General features: G+C 35.1%; 1 protein-coding gene across 1 annotated transcript; it reads right to left on the bottom strand.

The window, feature by feature from the left end:
- Nucleotides 1-84: 84 nt before the first annotated feature.
- On the bottom strand, nucleotides 85-17,648 carry LOC137389650 (PC-esterase domain-containing protein 1A-like). The gene is made up of 11 exons (XM_068075712.1): nucleotides 17,568-17,648; nucleotides 17,200-17,331; nucleotides 15,795-15,874; nucleotides 15,526-15,589; nucleotides 11,324-11,492; nucleotides 11,170-11,244; nucleotides 6,528-6,734; nucleotides 5,703-5,882; nucleotides 4,829-4,977; nucleotides 1,082-1,152; nucleotides 85-294 (listed from the first exon to the last, which is right to left on the bottom strand). The coding sequence occupies exons 2-11, from the start codon at nucleotides 17,306-17,308 to the stop codon at nucleotides 103-105; spliced, it is 1,296 nt and encodes a 431-aa protein (XP_067931813.1). The 5' UTR covers nucleotides 17,309-17,331; nucleotides 17,568-17,648; the 3' UTR covers nucleotides 85-102.
- Nucleotides 17,649-25,328: the final 7,680 nt, after the last annotated feature.

The following is a 25,328-nucleotide window of genomic DNA, read 5'->3' as shown; positions in this document are numbered from 1 at the left end:
AAATGTATCACGGACTGGAGTCAGGTGAGGACGGCAAAGTCAACTGCTACGATATATTCAAAAATGAGTGCTGTGATTGCCTGGTATCTGGGCTTGCACGCCTTACATAAACTGTTGATATTGAGTATATAATCTCTGCATGGGCGAAATTTGTTGGTTGTGGAACATTTGTTGGTTGTAGAACATTTGTTGGTTGTAGAACATTTGTTGGTTGTAGAACGTTTGTGGTCCGTAGGCAGGATATAGATTACCAGATTGCCCCGCACCGAAGGTGCTCAGCATCCAATCAAATGCCTGCAATGTAATGATGTCAAGACAATAAGACTGTAGACAATATTAGAGTCATACACATAGATGAACCATTCATGAAGGTACCTAATATACGCTGATAGCAGCTCGTAAAAAGGATGATTCACATTTGGAGTTACCTCAGTTAAAATTCATTTAGACTAGTGAACAAATTAGAATTCAATTTGAATTTGTTGGATAACTATTCAAAAGCTGAAGCCTTGCACACAGACTAAAATTATTCTAACTAATCTGTTCTTACATATGTGATTGATACATAACATGATCGCAATTTCCTCTGCCAACATTACTGAATTCATGCCACAGCATCTCTGCGAGCATCCGTAGGCCCTTACCAGATAGCTAGAGCTAATAATATGGACAAAACGATCCTTTAACGAATTTCAGTAATTATAGAACAACATGACATACAAAAGCACCGCTAGTTAAAGGCATCAAATGTTAGAATCTTAGGTAAGATCTGGTATTGCTAGGAAGAAGCAAACTACAGGTATACAGTTCTGGCCTGTTACCAGCTATAGATACTTTATATCCATGCTTCAACAAACATTCAAAAAAATTTTGAAGCGCATTAAACAAGAAAGATTGAGTTGAAGGTCAAGTAGACCATATTAGTAAAAAGTAGGCTTGATTCAACAGAAGTATTCTTGGCCTGGTTCTACTAGCCTGAAGCTTTGAGAACGTTCCATAGCACCACCTAAAGGAGAGTCGCTTCTTAATTTGACTAGACATAAAATAGTTATAACAGTGAATACTAGTAATCCTGCAATACCTGACACTCCTGTAACCTCTCCTGATGCCCTCTGTCCCAGTAGTGGTCCTGCGCAGTGGATGAGGGTCCGCCTGGCAACATAGGAAATAGACATAACATAATATAACACTTGAAGACCATCGAGAATCAACTTCGAGTGCTCAGATTTGTACCACAATCCAAAACAAGGTAGAGTTGTCTGCCTGATGATAATCAACTCATTGTCTGATGATAGATGAGTCAGTTTCAACAGTAGCCAATTCTGCTACTGTGACATGGAAAGTGAGTTTTACTCTTAAAGGTTTGAGTATGTGCTAGCACATGTTAGCAATGATACAATAAAATCCTCAAGGTTTTCTATAAAATAACTAAATTTGCTAATACTGTATTGTATATCGTTCGTTAAAGGTTGACTCGCAACAAAATTCACATTACAGTTATTTGGTATCAAAAGGTTCACCATGTCTTACCATGTCTTACTTGTTGTCTTACTCAACAAAATTTTGCACCTACAATTTTGCTGTAGGTGCAAAATTTGTGGAACTGCGATTACAAGCTCTTAAAAGATCAAAAATGAACAGTTAATCGCGGCCATCACGAAACCGCCGTAGATTGGAATTTGTTAATTTCTCTGACATACTAAATCCAGTTCGTTATTGTTTTGACACATGATGTTCTCACATGAATTGAAAGGCCAATAAAAGGCTCAATATAAAACTTCTCGTAGCACTAGTTTATGACAAACACTTCTGGTTTTACCGGAAAGCCCGTTTCAAATATAGATGCTCGCTACTTTACAGTTTTGTTTCGGCTTGGTCTAATCGTCTAGTCGTAATCTGGTCATGTGACCCATACTTCCTGCCAAGCAGCGCGAATAACTTCTGCATCATTTTTTGACTATCGCAGATGACCGACCTACAGTCTTGTCAGGTTTATCAGACAATGATATGTACTCCTTCGAGCTAAAGGTAAAAAATTAAACGAATTTTTCCGGTAGGTTTTGAGATATCAGTGCTCAAAGTGACACCGTTACAATGATGATGAAATAGACGCATAAAGACAATAGACATGGTTTTATTGAATGCATGAAGTATATTTGTGAAAATATTTCGACGAATGAGGTTGCATGAAAGTGTAAACAGAAGCCAACTCGTTCAACTACGCCCCATTTGAAATGGTTTGGAAAGAGATTCTAATCTACGGCAGTTTCATGATAGCTGCCATTAACTGTTCATTTTTGAGCTTTTAAGAGCTTGTAATCACATTTCCACATATTTTGCACCTACAACACAACAGAGTAGAACATAGTGAGTCTTTTGATACCAAACAACTGTAATGCGAATTTTAATGCAAGTCAATCTTTATTAAAAAGCTCCTCTGCTGAGAAATATTTCATCTAGGCCTACAGATATTTTTGGATTGATTAACAAAAAAAAGATCTACGCATATTCAAAGACATAGAAAGTTGCGCATGAAGGACTCTTAAGGGGATAACAACGACAACCTAATATGGAACAAAACTATAGACTTGCTTCCATTTGAGTTAGATCATTTCACAATGTTTAGCCCTTCACAATCTATTACCTGCTGCCCGCCTCCTGAAGGTTGTATAGACTAAAACTTGCCAAGGAAGCGAATTGACTATGACCTAGGTGTGACTCCTCACTACAACTGTATGTATTGGCCTCTGAGCCCTATTGGCATTCATATGTGTTAGCTTTATCAGGGCAGAAGCCTCTTTGTGACAATTATAATAAGAATAGAAAGCTGAACTAAAAGGAGAATGGACAGCGTTATCATAAAGATCAGTAAGAAGCTATGGGTGTGGCATGGTGTATGACCATTAGTGACAAAGGCTTGCACTTCATTATAGAAAGTATACATATTTACATACATGTATATTGTCTTACGTATTTGAAGCATTTACAATGAAAGCACTAGTGCAACCTAGTAACGCAAGATGCTTGTTAACATGGTTATTCTGCAAGAATTATAATGAGCAGTGGAAACGCAAAACCATATACATAGCTTCAGTCGGCGACTTCAAATGAATGCAAAACTTGATAAAATGCATTGTTTTTGTTACAAAATTTTATTTACCCAAAGAATTTGTTTTATTTTTTCACACGTTAACAAAATAATATTGTGACAAAAACTCAAAAATACATTTTAGAAGTTACGCAGAGGCATTCATTCGTTCCTAAACTTAATGCCAGTATTTTACAGTTAAGCATCATATGAAAGACCATTCTAAATTGTCGCATGATCAGCAAACATATACTATACTATATATACATATATTATATCTATACTATATACTCTATATTAATACAATATATTTTGTTTGATATATTCAAAAGATCAAAAATAACCGTAAATACTTTAATTAATAATAATAATAAGTAATTAAATATAACATTTTGAAACAAATGCATTAACTCAAACTCCGTAAAAAACTAAATCTAAACTCTTGAAGTCTATGCCACAGCTAAATTAATAAGAGAACCAGTAAACAAGGTTTTTACTGTTACTTTAGCTTGGAAACACACGAGTGGAAACACATGAGTGGAAACACATGAGTGGAAACACGCGAGCAGAAACACGCGAGTGAAAACACATGAGTGGAAACACATGAGTGGAAACACGCGAGTCAAAGCCTAAGCTAAGCAATTCATTAGTTCAGTTGTAGAGAAGTGAGAAAAATATTCAGATTAATTACTCAAACACACCCTAGAGACAGTTTAATATAACCCATGCATTTTTATTACTAATAGTTTAATTTGTACCAGATTTTAAGTTTGCAAAATAAATTTTGGTCTCATATGTTGGAAACAATTTTGTATGTCGAAGCAAATATGAAGGCAAAATTTGAATAAATTTTTAAAATCGGTATGCGGAGATGATCACTTGTCAAGGATTGACTGTATTCTTCAGTGCTGTAATCAACTCTGATACCTGCGGCGCGTTCCAAAACTGTCACACGTTGAAGCAAATACTCTTATAAGAATACAAAGTGCTTTCGGTAATTCACTCCATAGCTCAAAAACTTACTGATACATCTTGTAGGTTTACGCATATACATGTATTCATTACAAATAGCAGTAAAACAAATGCTATGTATAAACTAAAACAAAAACTAAACGCGAAAAATAAATTGTGAAAAACCATATAAATAAACTGATAACTAATGAAGGGATGCGGTTATTATCACCCTTATTATTATAGTCTTTACATGAAAGCCAGGCCAAGGTAGGTGCAGCCTTAGCGATGCAGGAGATGAGCTGTGTGTTAATAGGGTCGCTAATAGAGATACGGAGGTAATATAAGTTATACTAGGTGAACTTTTGATTAACATTACTTATTTAAATCTTTTTTTGTTTTAATATTTGAAGTTTTTAAAATTTCATTTTTATCATGGCGAGTCTTTGCACCGTTACTTGTTTCAGGCTTTCATTATGTAAAACTCGCCTTTTCAAGATAAATGGCAAACAACCTTTAAATATACATGGTGCTGCCTGTCACTAACTACAGGCCACACTGATTGGATAAGAGCTAGTCTTACCATCAGCACAGTGTTATTCCTTATAAACAGCTTTAGGAACTTATATTATTTGTGTCAATTTTGTGGGCTCACAAGGCTGGTCCCTGAATGGAGAATTACTCTCATGGATAATGCCTGTTGTTCACTTCCATGAACAAAGACAAGGACTAAAGCTGGAAATCAAAAATAAATGTGGAAAGCAAAAAAGGTAAGGGTAAGGTGCTGACCCCTGCTGTATGGGACGGGCCGCCTTTCCTCCCTACTCCTCTCTCTCTGGTCCCATTTGTAACTGTGTCTCATTCTTTGCTCATTGTAGTGAGATGAGTGCATTCTAGTGGTCGGGGCTACATTCGGTCGACTGTTGTGATAGTTGGGCCTGCAACATGAATTACTCCGATAACGTCTAATAAAGTCGCTGGAGGATAAATTCATGATACCAGATAACAGAACTTAGGCTGAAGTAACGCTGCATGAATCACATGAGTTCATAGAATATCCACCTGTCTCCTTATCAGCTTGAAACATGACCAACTAGATTTGCTTTGGTTCACTGACAGGACTAGACTAAAAACATGGCAGCATTACACACTCACAGCAGCATTAAACACTCACAGCAGCATTACAGACTCACGGCAGCACTGCACACTCACGGCAGCACAGCACACTCACTATAGCATTACACACTCACGGCATCATTACACACTCACGGCAGCACTGCACACTCACGGCAGCACTGCACACTCACGGCAGCACTATACACTCACGGCAGCATTGCACACTCATGGCAGCATTACACACTCATAGCAGCAGTACACACTCATGGCAGCATTACACACTCATATCCATAGACATTAACAGCTAATGGTTCACAACCATCAGTGTGAGGATGGAAGCAGCACTGCACACTATGATCATACACACATATACCATGTGACTATCTTATTACAGAATACTTAGCACCCAATGACTCTGCCCTAATCATTAGTCATGTCCTCTCTTCTATACCGTAAGAGAATACAGAGGAGCCACACAAAACTGCAGCACTTGACAAGCGGTACAAAACAGAATACGGTGGAGATCAGCTAGTCTAGGAAGCAGTACCAGTTGAAATAGCTGCCTCCATTGCTCTCTGTTTTAAGTTTGACAGCAAGCTTTTCTTTAGGTTGAACATCTGACAGTCCCCAAGCATGACTTAACTGATGCAAGAGCAAATAAGTCATGTTACGGTGGGCGGATGAGTTCCAGTGGATACCATCAGCGACCCGACACTCCTGGTAGTGCCTGGGGAACAAAATGAGTAACAAAAGAGTTGCATGGGTGAAAATGTCATAGAGCTCAGATTGTACCAGAATAGCATGAAATACAATTTCTTCAATTTGAATTCAACTTTGTTCAATTTGTTTGTGAATTTGGAGTGAATTAATATTTCAATCAATTGATTATTTCTAGGTTATTCACACAGTCACACAAAACAGTCAAACAGAAAGAAATTAGCATGAGAAAGTTTAATTGCGAGTTCTGAGTTTTTCAGTTTCACTTGAACTGATTAAACACTTAATAAGAGCTAGGCAGCCACTACAGCTTTGTTAGGCAATGAGTATTGTTCGTATGACCAGTTAACATGTCCAATTGAAGTTTTGTGGAGAACAACCCAATTTCTAGATCTATTTAAGAAAAAATAAACTAATATTTATCCAGACTCGTAACCAGATACTTATGTAGATAAGAATCTGGATACTTTTCCAGATACTTATCTAAATAAGTATCTAGATACTTAACCAGATACTTATCTAGATAAGTATCTGGTTAAGTATCTAGATAAGTATCCAGATAATCCTCCAGATACTGAAGGGTGCTGATACTAATATCCATGTCAGGACTTGGGTATCTCTAATAGCACAGGTAATGTACTTAAGTAGTGCTGACCTGAAAAAGTAGTGGAAGTCAATGACATCCAAATCGTGATTAGAGGCTATTGAAGAGGCAAAGTAGTTGGCTTCAAGCACATCAAGTCTCAGGGTAGCCTCCTTGTACTGCATACAAGGATCCATAAAGCCACCCGTTATGTGCTCTCCCAGTGGCATAGCGCAACCCCATATAACTACACAGTAGTCTGGAAGCACCTCCTCGAACCTGCATCCATGGTAACACTGGAGTGTAAGGATGCCATGCAATACATGCTACTGTTTCTACCTGTCCTACTTTTGACAAGCAAAAAGTGCCTTTTTAATTTTTAGGCTACCATGAATTATACTGATGCACAAAATAAAAAATTGGGATAAAACATTTACATACCAGTTGATATAATTGAAATAAAATGCAGCAATAAAATAAAATTTTCTTACAATTATTTTTACAAGTGTTGATTTACTATACTAGTACAAGTGTTGTGTACTAAACTACTAGTACAAGTGTTGTGTACTAAACTACTAGTACAAGTGTTGTTTACTAAACTACTAGTACAAGTGTTGTTTACTAAACTACTAGTACAAGTGTTGTTTACTAAACTACTAGTACAAGTGTTGTTTACTAAACTACTAGTACAAGTGTTGTGTACTAAACTACTAGTACAAGTGTTGTTTACTAAACTACTAGTACAAGTGTTGTTTACTAAACTACTAGTACAAGTGTTGTTTACTAAACTACTAGTACAAGTGTTGTGTACTAAACTACTAGTACAAGTGTTGTGTACTAAACTACTAGTACAAGTGTTGTTTACTAAACTACTAGTACAAGTGTTGTTTACTAAACTACTAGTACAAGTGTTGATTTACTAAACTACTAGTACAAGTGTTGTTTACTAAACTACTAGTACAAGTGTTGTTTACTAAACTACTAGTACAAGTGTTGTGTACTAAACTACTAGTACAAGTGTTGTGTACTAAACTACTAGTACAAGTGTTGTGTACTAAACTACTAGTACAAGTGTTGTGTACTAAACTACTAGTACAAGTGTTGTGTACTAAACTACTAGTACAAGTGTTGTTTACTAAACTACTAGTACAAGTGTTGTGTACTAAACTACTAGTACAAGTGTTGTGTACTAAACTACTAGTACAAGTGTTGTGTACTAAACTACTAGTACAAGTGTTGTGTACTAAACTACTAGTACAAGTGTTGTTTACTAAACTACTAGTACAAGTGTTGTTTACTAAACTACTAGTACAAGTGTTGTGTACTAAACTACTAGTACAAGTGTTGTTTACTAAACTACTAGTACAAGTGTTGTGTACTAAACTACTAGTACAAGTGTTGTTTACTAAACTACTAGTACAAGTGTTGTTTACTAAACTACTAGTACAAGTGTTGTTTACTAAACTACTAGTACAAGTGTTGTTTACTAAACTACTAGTACAAGTGTTGTTTACTAAACTACTAGTACAAGTGTTGTTTACTAAACTACTAGTACAAGTGTTGTGTACTAAACTACTAGTACAAGTGTTGTTTACTAAACTACTAGTACAAGTGTTGTGTACTAAACTACTAGTACAAGTGTTGTGTACTAAACTACTAGTACAAGTGTTGTGTACTAAACTACTAGTACAAGTGTTGTGTACTAAACTACTAGTACAAGTGTTGTTTACTAAACTACTAGTACAAGTGTTGTGTACTAAACTACTAGTACAAGTGTTGTGTACTAAACTACTAGTACAAGTGTTGTGTACTAAACTACTAGTACAAGTGTTGTGTACTAAACTACTAGTACAAGTGTTGTTTACTAAACTACTAGTACAAGTGTTGTTTACTAAACTACTAGTACAAGTGTTGTGTACTAAACTACTAGTACAAGTGTTGTTTACTAAACTACTAGTACAAGTGTTGTTTACTAAACTACTAGTACAAGTGTTGTTTACTAAACTACTAGTACAAGTGTTGTTTACTAAACTACTAGTACAAGTGTTGTTTACTAAACTACTAGTACAAGTGTTGTTTACTAAACTACTAGTACAAGTGTTGTGTACTAAACTACTAGTACAAGTGTTGTTTACTAAACTACTAGTACAAGTGTTGTGTACTAAACTACTAGTACAAGTGTTGTGTACTAAACTACTAGTACAAGTGTTGTGTACTAAACTACTAGTACAAGTGTTGTGTACTAAACTACTAGTACAAGTGTTGTTTACTAAACTACTAGTACAAGTGTTGTGTACTAAACTACTAGTACAAGTGTTGTGTACTAAACTACTAGTACAAGTGTTGTTTACTAAACTACTAGTACAAGTGTTGTGTACTAAACTACTAGTACAAGTGTTGATTTACTAAACTACTAGTACAAGTGTTGTTTACTAAACTACTAGTACAAGTGTTGTTTACTAAACTACTAGTACAAGTGTTGTTTACTAAACTACTAGTACAAGTGTTGTTTACTAAACTACTAGTACAAGTGTTGTTTACTAAACTACTAGTACAAGTGTTGTGTACTAAACTACTAGTACAAGTGTTGTGTACTAAACTACTAGTACAAGTGTTGTGTACTAAACTACTAGTACAAGTGTTGTGTACTAAACTACTAGTACAAGTGTTGTTTACTAAACTACTAGTACAAGTGTTGTGTACTAAACTACTAGTACAAGTGTTGTGTACTAAACTACTAGTACAAGTGTTGTTTACTAAACTACTAGTACAAGTGTTGTGTACTAAACTACTAGTACAAGTGTTGTGTACTAAACTACTAGTACAAGTGTTGTTTACTAAACTACTAGTACAAGTGTTGTGTACTAAACTACTAGTACAAGTGTTGTGTACTAAACTACTAGTACAAGTGTTGTGTACTAAACTACTAGTACAAGTGTTGTTTACTAAACTACTAGTACAAGTGTTGTGTACTAAACTACTAGTACAAGTGTTGTTTACTAAACTACTAGTACAAGTGTTGTTTACTAAACTACTAGTACAAGTGTTGTGTACTAAACTACTAGTACAAGTGTTGTTTACTAAACTACTAGTACAAGTGTTGTTTACTAAACTACTAGTACAAGTGTTGTGTACTAAACTACTAGTACAAGTGTTGTGTACTAAACTACTAGTACAAGTGTTGTTTACTAAACTACTAGTACAAGTGTTGTGTACTAAACTACTAGTACAAGTGTTGTGTACTAAACTACTAGTACAAGTGTTGTGTACTAAACTACTAGTACAAGTGTTGTGTACTAAACTACTAGTACAAGTGTTGTTTACTAAACTACTAGTACAAGTGTTGTGTACTAAACTACTAGTACAAGTGTTGTGTACTAAACTACTAGTACAAGTGTTGTTTACTAAACTACTAGTACAAGTGTTGTGTACTAAACTACTAGTACAAGTGTTGTGTACTAAACTACTAGTACAAGTGTTGTTTACTAAACTACTAGTACAAGTGTTGTGTACTAAACTACTAGTACAAGTGTTGTTTACTAAACTACTAGTACAAGTGTTGTGTACTAAACTACTAGTACAAGTGTTGTTTACTAAACTACTAGTACAAGTGTTGTGTACTAAACTACTAGTACAAGTGTTGTTTACTAAACTACTAGTACAAGTGTTGTGTACTAAACTACTAGTACAAGTGTTGTTTACTAAACTACTAGTACAAGTGTTGTTTACTAAACTACTAGTACAAGTGTTGTGTACTAAACTACTAGTACAAGTGTTGTTTACTAAACTACTAGTACAAGTGTTGTGTACTAAACTACTAGTACAAGTGTTGTTTACTAAACTACTAGTACAAGTGTTGTGTACTAAACTACTAGTACAAGTGTTGTTTACTAAACTACTAGTACAACTGTTGTTTACTAAACTACTAGTACAACTGTTGTTTACTAAACTACTAGTACAAGTGTTGTGTACTAAACTACTAGTACAAGTGTTGTGTACTAAACTACTAGTACAAGTGTTGTGTACTAAACTACTAGTACAAGTGTTGTTTACTAAACTACTAGTACAAGTGTTGTTTACTAAACTACTAGTACAAGTGTTGTGTACTAAACTACTAGTACAAGTGTTGTTTACTAAACTACTAGTACAACTGTTGTTTACTAAACTACTAGTACAAGTGTTGTGTACTAAACTACTAGTACAAGTGTTGTGTACTAAACTACTAGTACAAGTGTTGTGTACTAAACTACTAGTACAAGTGTTGTTTACTAAACTACTAGTACAAGTGTTGTTTACTAAACTACTAGTACAAGTGTTGTGTACTAAACTACTAGTACAAGTGTTGTGTACTAAACTACTAGTACAAGTGTTGTTTACTAAACTACTAGTACAAGTGTTGTGTACTACTTAGCATTCATTAGTCTGTGCATGAGAATAAGGTAAAAAGTACTGACAGTGTAAGTAATAACGAAGGGTTTTAAAATGTGAAGTTTATTAAGCTTGTTTGTTTAATATTCTTTTGTAATGAAGCTTTAGAACTTGGCATGAAATATCACGCTGTCTAATATGAGTCTATTATGAATTTCAAATGTAAAATGCTAGTTGAAACTGCTCGCATCTCTCCACTTAGACTTTCTAAATAGTTAACGGTTATCAATATTGCGGAATGCAAACGCATTATTTTGACATACAGAGAACAGACTGCTAGGAATACCTGCTGAAAAGTGTCTCCAGGTTAGCCTTGTATTTGCAAAAAGCATTCTCGCCGGACTTGGTTTCGTCTTTCCACCTGCATAGTTCAAGGCCAACTTATAAATCAGAAAGCGAAACTGAAGGGCTCATCGATTAACCCACACCTACAGTCTTACCTCGTTACATCCCACAAGCAAGAGGAGACAAATACGACATCAGGCAAAGGCTCATTCATCAAATCCTCCAAAATGCTCTCCGTGTAGTCATAGTAACATCTTGTTACAAAGTAGAATCGAATGCAGAAGAAGGAAGTGCGATACTCTCTGACTTCAATGTAACTTTTACCTACAGACAATTACCTTAGTAAAACATTTGAATCCCACCTACAGCAATGCATTTTTCCAAGCTTACACAGCCAACATATGGCTAAGATTTTTTATTATGAAAATCTTACGTAAAATTTAGTGAATTCTTCAAAGTTTTGAAAACTATCTCAAACTTTAGTATGTCATAATATAACATCTTATCTATCCAAAACTTTAAAAATTTCTCAAATTGGCCTATTGGTCCAAGATATAACGATTTGTGACGTCATGTGAAGATGCCAAATGCTTATGAAAAAAAGACATGATAGTCATAAGGCACTAATAAACTCGGTAGCACAGCATGTGATACCCTACATTTACTGACTTGAAGGAATATAGTACACTGTTTTGGTGTTTTGTATACTTCATCTCTTATAGCTTGTCTCTTCTCCTCAGTCATATTGTAATACCGTAATAATTACGACACCACTGACTGTTGTTTTCAAATTATTCCTCCTGTTCTTTGTGTAGCTTTTGGTAACTTTTACCTTCTTTCAATTTAGGTGGCATTTTTCTTGAAGGCCTATTAGAAATGACATGTTAGAAGCACCAGTAGTCTATTATCCCATGTAGTTAACGCAGCTATTATAGTACTTTATTCCTAAATCAATCTAGGTCAGGGCTGGGCAAAGTGCGGCTCTAGAGCCGCATGCGGCTTTTTGCAAATTTTGTTGCAGCTCTTTCAACTCTGTGAAAATTCAAATTTTTTTGACGTATATAAAAATATCCTTATAATACATTGTACAAAGCTACATGCATTGTGACATATTAGGCTTGTTTAAATGTGCACTATTACTGCATTATATATAGCCTACACATGCATCATGAGTCATAGCTCATGGCATCATGCACGTGTAGCTTTTCCGATGTAATAGCGTCTGTTGCTGACCTAATGAGGACAAAATTAGAATGCTCTAGAAATGTTCATCAGGAAGTCATTTCATCATGATTTCATAATGCTGGCTTATATAAGATGTTGTCTCTTAGTTGAACGTGTCATCCGCAATTAAGCCAATTAGTGCAGTAAGAGTAGCGATGACATCTTTAACAAAACGAACCATTTTCAGAGTTACAATGGGAGCTTCACAAAGTAAACGAAATAGAAACGAATCTACAAGATAATTCCACGATGAGTGGACCCTGGAATATGCGTTCATCTTTAGGCATAGCAAACCGCAATGTCTATTGTGCCAGGAAATGGTCTCCGCTAACAAGAAGACAAACATCAAATGACATCATGAGACGAAACACAGAGAGTTTACTACTACATTTCTACTGGGATCTGTAGCTAGACATCAAAAGTTAGATAAACTTCAGAAATCACTAAATTTTTTAGAAAATATGCTAGCTTCTTTCATAGCTGCTGATAAACGCGCTACAGAAGCTCCTCTACGAGTGTCAAAGATTCCAGCAAAAGCAATGCTTCCCTATTCTCATGCTGAGATTGTAAATAATGCATGGTAGAGGCCATGGAACTACTTTTTCCAGATAAACATGATGTGATTGGTAAAGTCAAGGCAATACCACTTTCTAAGAAAACTGCTACTGGTAGAATTAAAAGCATTTATGATTATCTCAGTATGACTTTGCTAAACCATATAGACCAGGCAGATTACTTTCCAATCGCTATTGATGAATATACTGATATAATGGGTTTAGTTCAATTAGCAGTTTCTGTAAGGTATGTAGGTTACTGTGTACACTAACAACTGGTAATGTCATTTTACCATGCAGTTGCAAGCTGAAATCATACAAGTGCATTTTAAAAAACAGTAAAGAGAGAACATAACTTCAATGTAGAAAAAGATGCACCTATTTTGTGATATTTGTTTCCAAAATACTAACCCACACATTTATACTACATGCTTCTTTATAAAGCCTCAGCATGTTTCTTGATAAAGCATAGTATAATTCTTTAGTCCTATACCCTGTGTTACATATTCTTTGATGGTAAAGAAAGGAAGGAGGGGCTTCTTAATTTGGTTGAATTAGAAGGAGAAACCAATGGCCAGGCTATCTATGATGCCCTCGTTAAAGGACTTGATAATATGAAGATAACTTTCCACAAATCCATATCTGTAACAACAGATGGCGCTCCAACCATGGTTGGAAGAGAGCAAGGTGTCATAGCTATATTGAAGAAGGATATGCCATCAATGCTAGCATTCCAATGCATCATCCACCAAACTGTTTTATGCGGAAAACTAAATGATCACTTTCAACAATTAATGTGTAAGGCTATGAAGATTATCAATTTCCTCAGAAGTCAATCCGCTCTCAGACACAGAAACTTAAGAAAGTTTCTCAAGTCAGTTTCACCACTGACTGTTGTTTGCAAATTAGATCTTTGAGAAACTTAAGAAAGTTTCTCAAAAAAAGCGATGCCACGAGTGAAGATTTGCTAACATAAATTAACATTAGATGGCTAAGTAAGGGAAATGTTCTGTCAAGGTTGTGGAGTATTCGTCAGGAGCTAACCTTATTTTTAGATACATGCACAAGCCTGATTGCAAGAGTTTCAAGAGATGATGAGCTCTTCTAAAGATATGAGTGACCTTGCCTTCCTTGTTGACATCTGTGGCCATTTGAATGATCTGAGCCTCAAGCTTCAAGGGAAGAACAAGACTATCATTGATACACTACCAGCTGTTTAAGCCTTCTCCCATAAGTTGGAATTGTTTCTAGTGGATGTGTAAGGTGATATGCTTCACTTTCCTACTCCAAAACCATTTTTAGATGAGGATGAACAAATGGCCTCTTGTACAGCTGATTACACTCACTTTATAGAAAAGCTTCAACAAAAGTTTAACAATCGATTTAGTCAGTTTCAATCTTTGAAACATCATACAACTCATAAGCACCTCAGAAGGCAAAGCCTAATGAAGAGTGGGTTACTCAGTTGCCATTGAAGAGTGTTAATGCCTCATCTCTGCAACTGGAGTTGTGTAACCTCAAAGGTACAGATATAAATGAAATTGAGGAGTGCTTCTACTTGAAAGCTTCAACAAAGGCTGAATATCCACAGCTTGCTCAACTAGAAAGATAGTGGTACACCGCGTTTGCTGCTACATATATATGTGAATCAGCATTTTCCTACATGAATAGCATCCTAAGAATAGCATGCTGCAGTAGAGAGCCAGATTACCAAGAGATAATGAGCAGCCATAAACAATTCTATAAATCTCACTAAACTTTAAGTTATACAAAGCTCTTTAGGCTCACTTCAACATTATTCAATGCTATTGTAAAAGTATTCTAATAAATAAATTTAATTACAATACAACTACCAAGCTTGTATTATCAGTATGAAATGTTATACTGTAATACCCATGTTATTCGGCTACCAAAAATCTTGCAACTTTGAAATTTGGCTCTTTGAGAAAAACTTTGCCCACATCTAGGTGAAAAAAATTATTGTTTTGTTGATGTATATAAATTAACAACATGTCTCTAATAAAGTTAAATGAGATTTAATTCAAAATTGGATAAAAAACAGATGGTGCAGGCAATAAACTTATCTATATTTATTGGATGATATTTAATATTTACTTTCTTACCAACTCCACTAACTAAAAATTAGTAACTCTTCTTGTGACTTGTAAAATTGTTGAGATCATTTGAAACACTAATAATAAATATGTTATAGAATATAAATGATAAATATCTACTAAAAGCAGATGTAGTAATCTGAGTCTAAAAGATGATATTTTAATGTAGTCTTGTGCTGTTGAAATTAATTAATAATAATATAACTATTACTAATATTATTATATCATGTTTATAAACAATTAAATAAGTATTATTTAGATAAATGCATAGTTTAATGCACAGATAATATATTGCCCAACTTAGGATAGAATAAAATGTAAAGATTATGGAAATGAAGAGCTTTTTTTATAAAATTACATGTTAAAGTATATTTTCAGTCAAATTTTAATAGGAGTTTCCAAAATCTGGCGATTCTCATAATATAACATCTTACCCGTATGATTGCAGTAGTATAATAGGCTCACCATTAAAAAGTCCCGCAAGAACACCGCCTTCTATTAGTGTGTCCTCTTCAAAGCACTTCTCTCCCTACACCATATAGGACAAGTGACAAGCAAAGAACATACACTGTTATCAGCATATCATAAGACAAGTGATAAACAAAAGACAGTTATCTGTCGCGCAGCATAACCCAAGACAAATCATAATAAGCACAGGACATAGGTGCTAATATCTACACCAGATCACACTAGATGAGGAGTACGAAAGGTGTAAGAAAGAGTGTAGGTATTACCTTCTTTTTTAACTGCCATTCCTCGAGAGTATCTCCAGTACGAAGCATTTTTACCAAATCTTTGTACATGCCGCGTGTCACTACAAAACCAGACAGGAAAACATGCATAAAATCTTGTACGATCTATCCTACAAGCCATCTCATTATGTACAATTTAAGTTACAACTTTCTGGCAGGGCTAATATGTCATAAAGAAGTTTGAAAACCTTTACAGTTGTTTTATAACACCCTTCACAGTTGTTTTATAACACCCTTTACAGTTGATTTATAACACCCGGGCTACACCGGGCATTGAGCTAATATGTCCTAAAGAGCAAAGAGTACTATTATTCGGCTGCTATCTGCTATAGAGTTAAAGTAGTGAAGAAGGAAGGATATTGAGATGAATTGTGAATTTACTACGCAATGGTTTGATTAAACCTTTTTAGTCCTTAAAGCTATGGTGCAGATTTTTTTTTTGAAACAATGAAAATGCAGGAACTGAACTAAAAAAGAATCATGTAATCTAAGCGAATTACCTCTGAGTGTATTCCATAAATTAGAGTTACTAGACAGACTTCCATAGACAGACTTCTTTCAACTAGCGACACTACAGAGAGTATCATGTCAGCTTTTAATACAACCAATAAATGCTAGTCTGTACAATATACTTACCGGTATATTAAAATGACTGCTTACATTATCTTATCAACAGCCTACTCATCTGACTGTTACAAACAAGAGTTAAATTTATACTACCAGATTCTATGTAGAATCAGGATATCTTAAAAATATATATTTCATTAGTCCGTGGTGTTATATAGTAAGTATAGGCACCATATATAAGTTGTATAGGCACCATATATAAGTTATACAGGCACCATATATAAGTTATATAGGCACCATATATAAGTTATATAGGCACCATATAAAAGTTATATAGACACCATATATAAGCCATGCTGATATATATTGAAGGCTAATACCAGTTTTCTAAAGGATCTAGCAGACTGTCTGTTATACTGCGCAACCTGAAACCTGCCACTTGCTCATAAATTACAAGTGTTCCTTCTATAACTGTTCGCAATCAGGTCTAACTGTGTTATTCAAACCTCGCTACCTTCTGGGTTACTTTTTACTTATCAACCGCTCGAGGGTAAAGAGATCTTGTAATTTTTAAAAGCACCTGCTTTGTGTGACAAATTATCATACGTGTACATTACCATGTTTCCAATAAAAACTGTTGACTGACCCGGGTCTTTGGATGAATGTCCAAATGAGCATACGATTGTCCTTCTCTTAGTCTGCTTGTCTTTATTACTTCTAACAAAAACTTATCCATGCGTACTATCGTGTCGTACCAAAAAAGAGAGGCATGTCCAAGGTCATGCAAAAAATGTTTAAAAATGTCTGAATACTGACTCACCACTGTCACCTATGAACACTATCAGTTTGTTTCTACAGACTGTGCGAGCATCTTCTTTGCTGTAACCTGCAGTCTGTAGCTTCCAGGTGCCATTGCTGATGAGACTCATGCTTGGAGCTGAGAAGTGAGACGCTGGTGACAAAAATAATGAACACTCGGTGACAGCTGAGGAACGCCAGATTTTACTTCCAACAATGCGATAATACATATGATCGACACGTTAAATTTCAATCACCAAAATGCACTAACCAAAAAATACGTACATAAACATGTGTGAGGAGTCTGACTAACTATCTCAGAGTTCCTTAGCTAGCACAGATGTAGCTATTCAAGGCGACCTTTCAAAATCTCCAACATGTCATACTTACTGAACTAGTGTGATTCACTGGACATTGGTTTATATAATGTAGGGTTTGCTGAGCAGAGATCTATATGAGAGCTCTTTCAACACTTGGCTGAAAACACTAAAAACAATATTGGCTGAGGGTACTAGCAGGTACAAAATTAATGTGGTAATTCGGTGTACTTCTGCAAAAGGAACATCTTGTCAATTACTAGTGTGCAACCAACTACCTATTAGCTAAGGTTTACAAAGTCTGATGACGATAATGGTCTCGTAGATATTTTATGATTATTTTACCCAATCATCTGCATTAGGTGACAGGCATGATTTCTATTTTTTGATACTGAAAAAACCAGTATTAAACCAGTATAACACTTAATAGAACTTTATATTTGAAAATAATTTTAATAGGAGCTTTTTACCAGCAATTCTAGATGGTTTACACAGAACTAAAATAAAGAATTCAACCAAGTCAAATAGCAAGGCCCTACATTTATAAATAAAGAACTTAGCTATAGTGAGGAGGATAACAAGAGCTGTGTCAAAATTCATTGTCAAGGCAGCTTTCATTGCGGTAACTGCCTTTGTTAGCTTAATGATAAATCTTATCATCAATTTGTCAAAGCTGCTAGCTCCAAATTGATACAGCATATGATATACAGTGAAATATGGATAACTCGCCCTCGGATATATCGAACACATGGTTAACTCGAATGGATTTGCTTGGTCCATTCCCACGCAATGATAAATGGCTTTATATAACTCGACCTCGGCACCGTTAACTCGAACAGTTTTTTGCCTAATTCACAAACATGGTTTCCGTTCAATTTATTTCGAAAGAGTTTCCACTAGTCGCGGAGCTGAGACCACTCTGCTTTCTTAATGAAAGCGCTTTTTATACGGGTATAGTGTACATATAATTTCCCCCGTACCATGTAATGGAACCGAAAAAGAAATCATATAAAAATGATTAATAGGGTCGCTAAGACGTTCACTTAGTTACGGCCAAGCTATAAACTTTAGAAGGTATTAGCGATAAAAATTTAATAAAGATAGACACAGCATGCAAAATACATATTGTAACAGTGATTATATGCGGTTACATAAAGATAAAATGTCACAAATAGGCTCGTGGCTTGGCGTCCGCTACAACAGACATCCGCTTTACGATGGCATCACGCAAGCAAAGAAAAGCATGGAAACCTTCTGAAAAACTTAAAGTACTCGAAGAAATCGAAGCAGGACAAAAGCTATCAGCATTATCAAAAAGAGAAAATCTTCCAAAAAGTACAGTGTCAACATGGATTAAACAAAAAGAAAGAATAAGATCATTATGTGACCAAAATTCATCAAGGCTAAGAGATCGTTACACGTCGCACGATGATTTGGATGGTGTATTATTGACTTGGTTTAGACAAGTGCGTAGTGAAGGCGTACCTATCGATGGGCCAATTTTGTTAGAAAAGGCTAACAAGTTTTTAAGGACTATAATAACTGTTTAAAATCTATTTCTACAATAAGTCACACTGTTGATCTTTGTCAAAAAAATACCTTGTCACAGACTACACTCGATAAGTTTTTTAAATGAAACGACTGATCAGATGTAAAGCATGCTTTTTTGCATTGGTCATAAATGTTTACTTATGTCCAGTTTTAAAAATTATCAGAAAGAATAAATATTTTTCTATTGGGCTGAGATTTGTTTGCAGTTTTAGGTGATGTGACTGACAAGACGTTTTAAGATTAAAATTGGCAAAATTGATCTCGAGTAAAACACTCAGAAGAAAAAATGTCTTTTGAGCGTTTTAACCGCGATTAGGTTTTGCCAATTTTAATCTGAAAAAGTTCTGGCAGTCACATCACCTAAAACAACACACAAATCTCAAGTGTATAAAAATATCTATACTTTCTGATAAATACTTTAAAAATCTACATCAGATGCCCTTTAACTTACAACAAACAACCTACACTTTAGTTTTATATATACATGTAGTTTGTATATGTATCTACTGATAAATACATTTACTTGTGACTGTGCTCTGATAACTTGAACGCTCTAATAACTCAAACACTTTCGCTCGGTCCCGTGAAGCTGGAGTTATCCATGTTTCACTGTATATGTAAATTTCGTGATGATGGGAGATAACACGTTCTGTTTAGTCTCTTGGTATTTTTATTACATTACAAACTCTGGTGAGATCACAGCATCAAAACATGGCTAAAAATATTTTATGTTCTGTCTCAATCGCTCATTGTATGATTGACTACTTTGCAAAATAATCATTGCTTTACTTACTTTGGTTATTGTTGCAATGGGTACTGCATATTAGCCTTGTTGTGGAGTCATCTTGCCATCAGCAAGACAAATCCGAATAAAACAATATTTCATCAGTAGTCACTTTATGTAACTAACACATCTAGGAAACCCTAAATCTGCTCGTTGATTTGATGTTGTATTCAGCCTTTTACCTTAAATTTGTAACAATTTATCAAAGCTCAACTTAGTGCATAAAAGTTAAGAGTGTTAGTGAGCCTACAACGTATTATTATGATTATTATGATAACTTTAAGTAAAGGAATTATTTTAAGCCTATTAGTCTTAGTTCCATAGAAAAACAGAAAAAAGGTAAAATGATCCACCATCTTGAAAATGATACTTTTCAGTATTCGTGACTTACAGGCTTCAGTTTGACAAATTCTTAGAATTCTTGCATACAATAGCCATATAAACATAACTTACAAACTACCTGTAAGTTAGTGGAGTAGAGCTACTAGCAGTTTGAGCACATTTGTCCTTGGTGTGATCAATGCTGCTGACCATGCAAAATATAAATACCAGTTTGTCAGTTTTTAGTATCTAGCTACATTCTTATTTTTGAAGGAACAAAACTAAAGGTGGAGAATGCTCTGTAATTCTTGCCCTCGAACTGATTGCAGTTAAGAGTTCGATGTGGTAATTTAATATATTAAACAGAGTAGTGAGACAAAACTGTACCAGTTACAGTTGCTACCTCACAATAAATCCTGCTTTGAGGTAAACTAAATATACTCAAAGGTCCTAACTTCAAAGGTCCTTCCATAGCGTTCTACTACATAAAGTCAATTATCTCCATCAGATTTGCTAATTCATGCTAATTTATGACAGAGGTGTTTATTGATTTGTAATCCACACACCTAAACAAGATTGTTTGCTTATTGATTATCAATTTCTTTTTTGAAAAAAAATTAAATCAACAATTTAAATCATTGGATTTTCAGTGCCAATCAGTGATAAATAAAATTATTATGCATAGCAGGGTTGGCTCGGTTTAAACCAACGGTTTAAACCGAGTGGTTTAAACCAGCCCAAAAAAAAACGGTTTTTATGGTTTTTTCATTATTCTTTTGTGAAAAACATAATATTTTAAGCTCCTAGTGGTTCATGTGCGGTAGAAATGCAATTATATGTAATTATCAGCTGTGGAAGTTTATTTAGGAGACAGTAGTAAATTGATGGCAGAGCTCAAGTTGAACCTACATGAAATCCTAGCACAACAATGAATTAGTGAATGTAATTTTCAATTAGTTTTATCAAGTGATATGATGATCTCTTTACTGATGAAATATAAAAACCATGTGAAATATACTAATCCAATCATCGTCTCTAATAATGAATGAATACTTTCTCAAGTCTGGCCAGTGAGAAAGGATTACTTATAATTAGAAATTAAAACAATAAAATCCTTTTGGGCAAAAGCTTCAAGTTTGCAAACTAACATTTCATTTATTGGGCACAAGCCAAAGTAGTTGGATTGTTAGAATTCAGTTTATCAAGTTTGTTGTGTTTTGAAAGGCAAAGGTTTTAAGGCAAAATGTAATAGGTGTGCTGTCGTAACACGAGGTCACGCAGATAGGGTTAAAGCTCATGTAGCAAAATGTCAAGCTGACAACACAAATTTAGACAGTGATGCTAATATTCAGGTGATAGAAGTTGAGTCATCTGCCACTGCTCCAAATACTCACAATGCATCTGCATTATGCTCTGCTCTACACTACCACACGACTAATCACTGGGATTAAAGTTCCTACTTATACATAGAGCTGTATGTAAAATATTCACTTTATGTGATAAGATTTCTGCTCTGTATTACATCGATCACGTTTGATTTATACTCATTCTGAAATTTCCATGTTTTCTCTTTTTTCCCATAACAACTCCCACAGTACCATTTTTAACAGATGATTCCACATATGTATGTTCAATACTCAATCATGCAGCTATAGTAAGTGATGTTAATTAGACTTAAAATTGCAAAAACCTTGGTAAAATTATAAAAACCATAAAAACCGGTTTAAACCATAAAAACCGGTTTTTTCATAAAAACCGTGGTTTTTTCCAACCCTGATGCATGGCCAAGAAGATATTTTATGAGTCAACCTTTTTGAAACCACATGAGACAAACTTAGTATTTGGTTGCCCCTCCACACATAAATGATTATTGGTGGTACTGCTATTCTAAGGCAACATGTTGGGATCTTCAGGATATTGCACAAATATACAAGTTGTTTGAAACACCTGATGTGTTTTGACATGGTTTGACTAATATCAATGCTATATGCAATCAATATTATGTTTCCATGTTTCAAGAAAGCAAAGTTTATATATAAATACATGTATATAGAAATACTGGTTCACATATACATGAGGTCTGTATAAAGTTATCAAGCTGGTACAGTCTGATGTCAACTTAGCTGTTGCAACAATCAAAATATATTGGAATTGAATGGAAAGGATGGCACCTGTAAAAAGGATGTGAAACCAAATACTAATGATACAGATACTGTATGGGCCTACCTATCGCAGTAGATGCAGCTACAGAAATAGTTACTCTCTGCAGATTTGTTCAAAAAATGAGCATGGTAATGCATACCCTGTTGGTCGGTAGCATGGCCAACTCAGCATACGAGAGATAGACAAAGATAAGTTCTAGATATTACTATTACTTTTCATGACCACCCTCAATGAAACATAAAGTGTATAGCAGTAAATGTCACGCTCCATAATTGAGTAATATTTGGTTATACTTGATACAATAAATGGATAAATGTTGATAAGGTCATGCATTTTAAAGTGTACCTAAAATATCATTATAGAGTAGTAACAATTCTCAAGTAAAAATATGTAGGCATACAGCTGTACATGAATAGATGTACAGAACCAACTGCCAGGCTTGCAATAAATTGCCATGCTTAGCTAGCCCAGGTTGCCAACAGCAAAAGCTGGACAGACCAAAATGTAGTGAAGTCGGGGTTATTTAATAAGTTTATAACATATATGCATTTCTATATCAGATGATACCATAATAGAGAAAACCATGAGATGATTAAAAAAAGTGTCAAGAATGAAGAAGAACCAGTTCCCAAGCAGCTGCTGTATACATAAGTCCATATAAAGAAAATAATCCAAGATGAATGCGAAGATTAATATATATGTATTCATACCTGCCAACTCTCACGCATTGGGCATGAGACTCACGCAATTGCCCCATGCCTCACGCATCTCACGCCCATGTCACGCAATCGCCCCTTTTACCCAAGCAAACTTGTTTTTTGCCCCAATCTTCAAGTAATAATCATATACTTACTAATAATAAACAACTATGTATAAACCTAATTGTGGCATTCTCATCTATCAATAACCTCCACGGCATGTGGTTTCCATATGGAATTATAGGTATTATCTTTCGCTGTGGTGTTATATACGCTAGGAAAATTTACCCCATTTATCAAATCCTCGCGTTTTCATTGCCCCCAAAATAGACTCTCACTCCTTTCCCCACTCTAGGGTTGGCAGGTCTGTATGTATTTGATGAGAGAGAGAGAGAGGTGGAGCATGGTGCTACAGTGTTCATACCTAGCTTAATAACGCTTGAAAATATGGTAAATTGTACCAGGTGTGCAGGTGAAATAGCTAATTAATGTTTATGCATATTTAAACGATATCTAAATGTCTACATTATAATGTACTTTCTATACAGGATGATATCAACTATTAATAGTTTGTAAGGTACATCTAATAAATGAACGATTTGATGGTTGCACTAATAAATATGTTTATACAGCTAGTAAAAATTAAAGCAAGTAGATTTACTGACTCCTCACGTTAAATTTTCAGAAGCTAACATTGCACATTAACGCAATCTAATTAAAGGCGATGATAAAATTATTATTGTTTTCGAAAACGCTATGAGCTTAGGGAATTTGTGCAATATGTCAACCATTTATATGCTACACCGTGGTTGTAGATACGTTTACAACCAACTAAAGACGCCACTTTAACATCTGGTGAATAGAAATTACGAAACGCGTTCAAACGCACATGCTCTCACCTTCAACTTAAAAGCGGGAGCATGTGCAACAGTTTACCCTTGGGGTTAGTTGAGGTCAACATAGCTTGAGTTACGAGCCAACTATGGCATTACCCATAGATATAGTAAACCCTAGATTGGCGAATAGCTATCAATACAATGGAGCAAAAGTAAGGCCTATAATTGGCTGTTGTTTTCACGACGTTACGTCGTAGTGATGTGCATCACAGCATCAAAGCCTTCAATTGAGCAATAAGTTTAGTAGCGGAAGCACGCTTGGCATGCTAGTTTTTAAGTCATAAACATAACAATAAGACCAAATTCTTAGTGAAATGTCATCAGAAGAGACCACAACACCCCAGGTATATCCTGAATTGCCCATAACAAAACAGAACTTCAACTCAAAACAAGAAGTTCTCAGCAATATCATAAGCTATCTATGCCGATTAAAGACACCAAGCTGAAAGCTGCTAGTGGAAAATAATAGGAAAATCATCATCATTTCGTCATTGGTTTTGAGTCAGCAGGCAAATCTGTACATGACATTGCTCAATATCTTTTCAGCAACTACCCTTACATCAACTACTTCCTAACCTTTAAGATCAACCAGGATCACATTGAGATTCTGTTTTCCACAATACGATCTAAGGGTGGCTATAACAATAATCCGGATGTGCAGTGCTTTAGATCTGCACTTCGAGCACTGTTCATAAAAGCAGATATCACACCATGTCCCAATGTTAACTGTATTGATCTGGATGTGAGCAGGGCTGAAAAAACTGGCCAACTCCTGCTACATTCTCTGGCGGTGATGAGGATTTTTTTCTAACTCAAATGTGATGAGCGTATCAAGTTCTTGACTGATGTCGAAGTAGTGGGAAGTAGAAATAGTGATGACATAACCCTAATCTCAGTTAAAAACAGAGGAGGATTGGTGACCAGATTGATAGGCCGAATATGAATTGCTGCAGAAAAGTGCCTACGTTCACACATGGAGAGCTGTGGTATCACACAGAGAGCTTTTAAACAAGTAACATCACAGACAGTAACATATATGTCTTATTACATAACCTCCATCAAGGTTTTACATGTACAGTGCATGCCAACAGCCTACTCAAAACTATAGTAAATCGCTATACTAAAATCAGAAAACACTATGCCGCTTCAAAGCAGGAATCTAGTTCAACCAACCTTAGACAAAAACTATCTCGTCTAGTTATTTTCAGTCATGTCTAATGGGTGTTTAATACAGTGGTCCAGCGTAACTGCTTCTAAACCTCATTTGATTCATTAGTTTGTTATTAGTTTAATTTCTATTTGGTCACTCTTTGTATTATCAATAATATAGAAGCTTCTAAATCATTGGTATTATTCATTACCACGTGTGTAAGATTCTTTATTTTCTCATCCAAAGTCATTACAGTCATACTTCAACTTAC

This window comes from Watersipora subatra, chromosome 3 (genome assembly GCF_963576615.1).
Source record: "Watersipora subatra chromosome 3, tzWatSuba1.1, whole genome shotgun sequence".
In the NCBI taxonomy this organism is placed as follows: domain Eukaryota; kingdom Metazoa; phylum Bryozoa; class Gymnolaemata; order Cheilostomatida; family Watersiporidae; genus Watersipora; species Watersipora subatra.
The sequence above is the reverse complement of the archived record's forward strand: the minus strand, read 5'-3'. Positions and strand labels throughout refer to the sequence as shown.

What these genes read in the sequence shown, in the direction of transcription:
- LOC137389650 (XM_068075712.1), bottom strand. Translation starts at nt 17,308, where the DNA reads ATGAGTCTCATCAGCAATGGCACCTGGAAGCTACAGACTGCAGGTTAC. An exon ending in TCTTGCGGGACTTTTTAATG is followed by an intron (nt 11,493 to 15,525) that starts GTGAGCCTATTA and finishes AATTGTCTGTAG; the next exon opens with GTAAAAGTTACATTGAAGTC. An exon ending in TGCTTGTGGGATGTAACGAG is followed by an intron (nt 11,245 to 11,323) that starts GTAAGACTGTAG and finishes TGAACTATGCAG; the next exon opens with GTGGAAAGACGAAACCAAGT.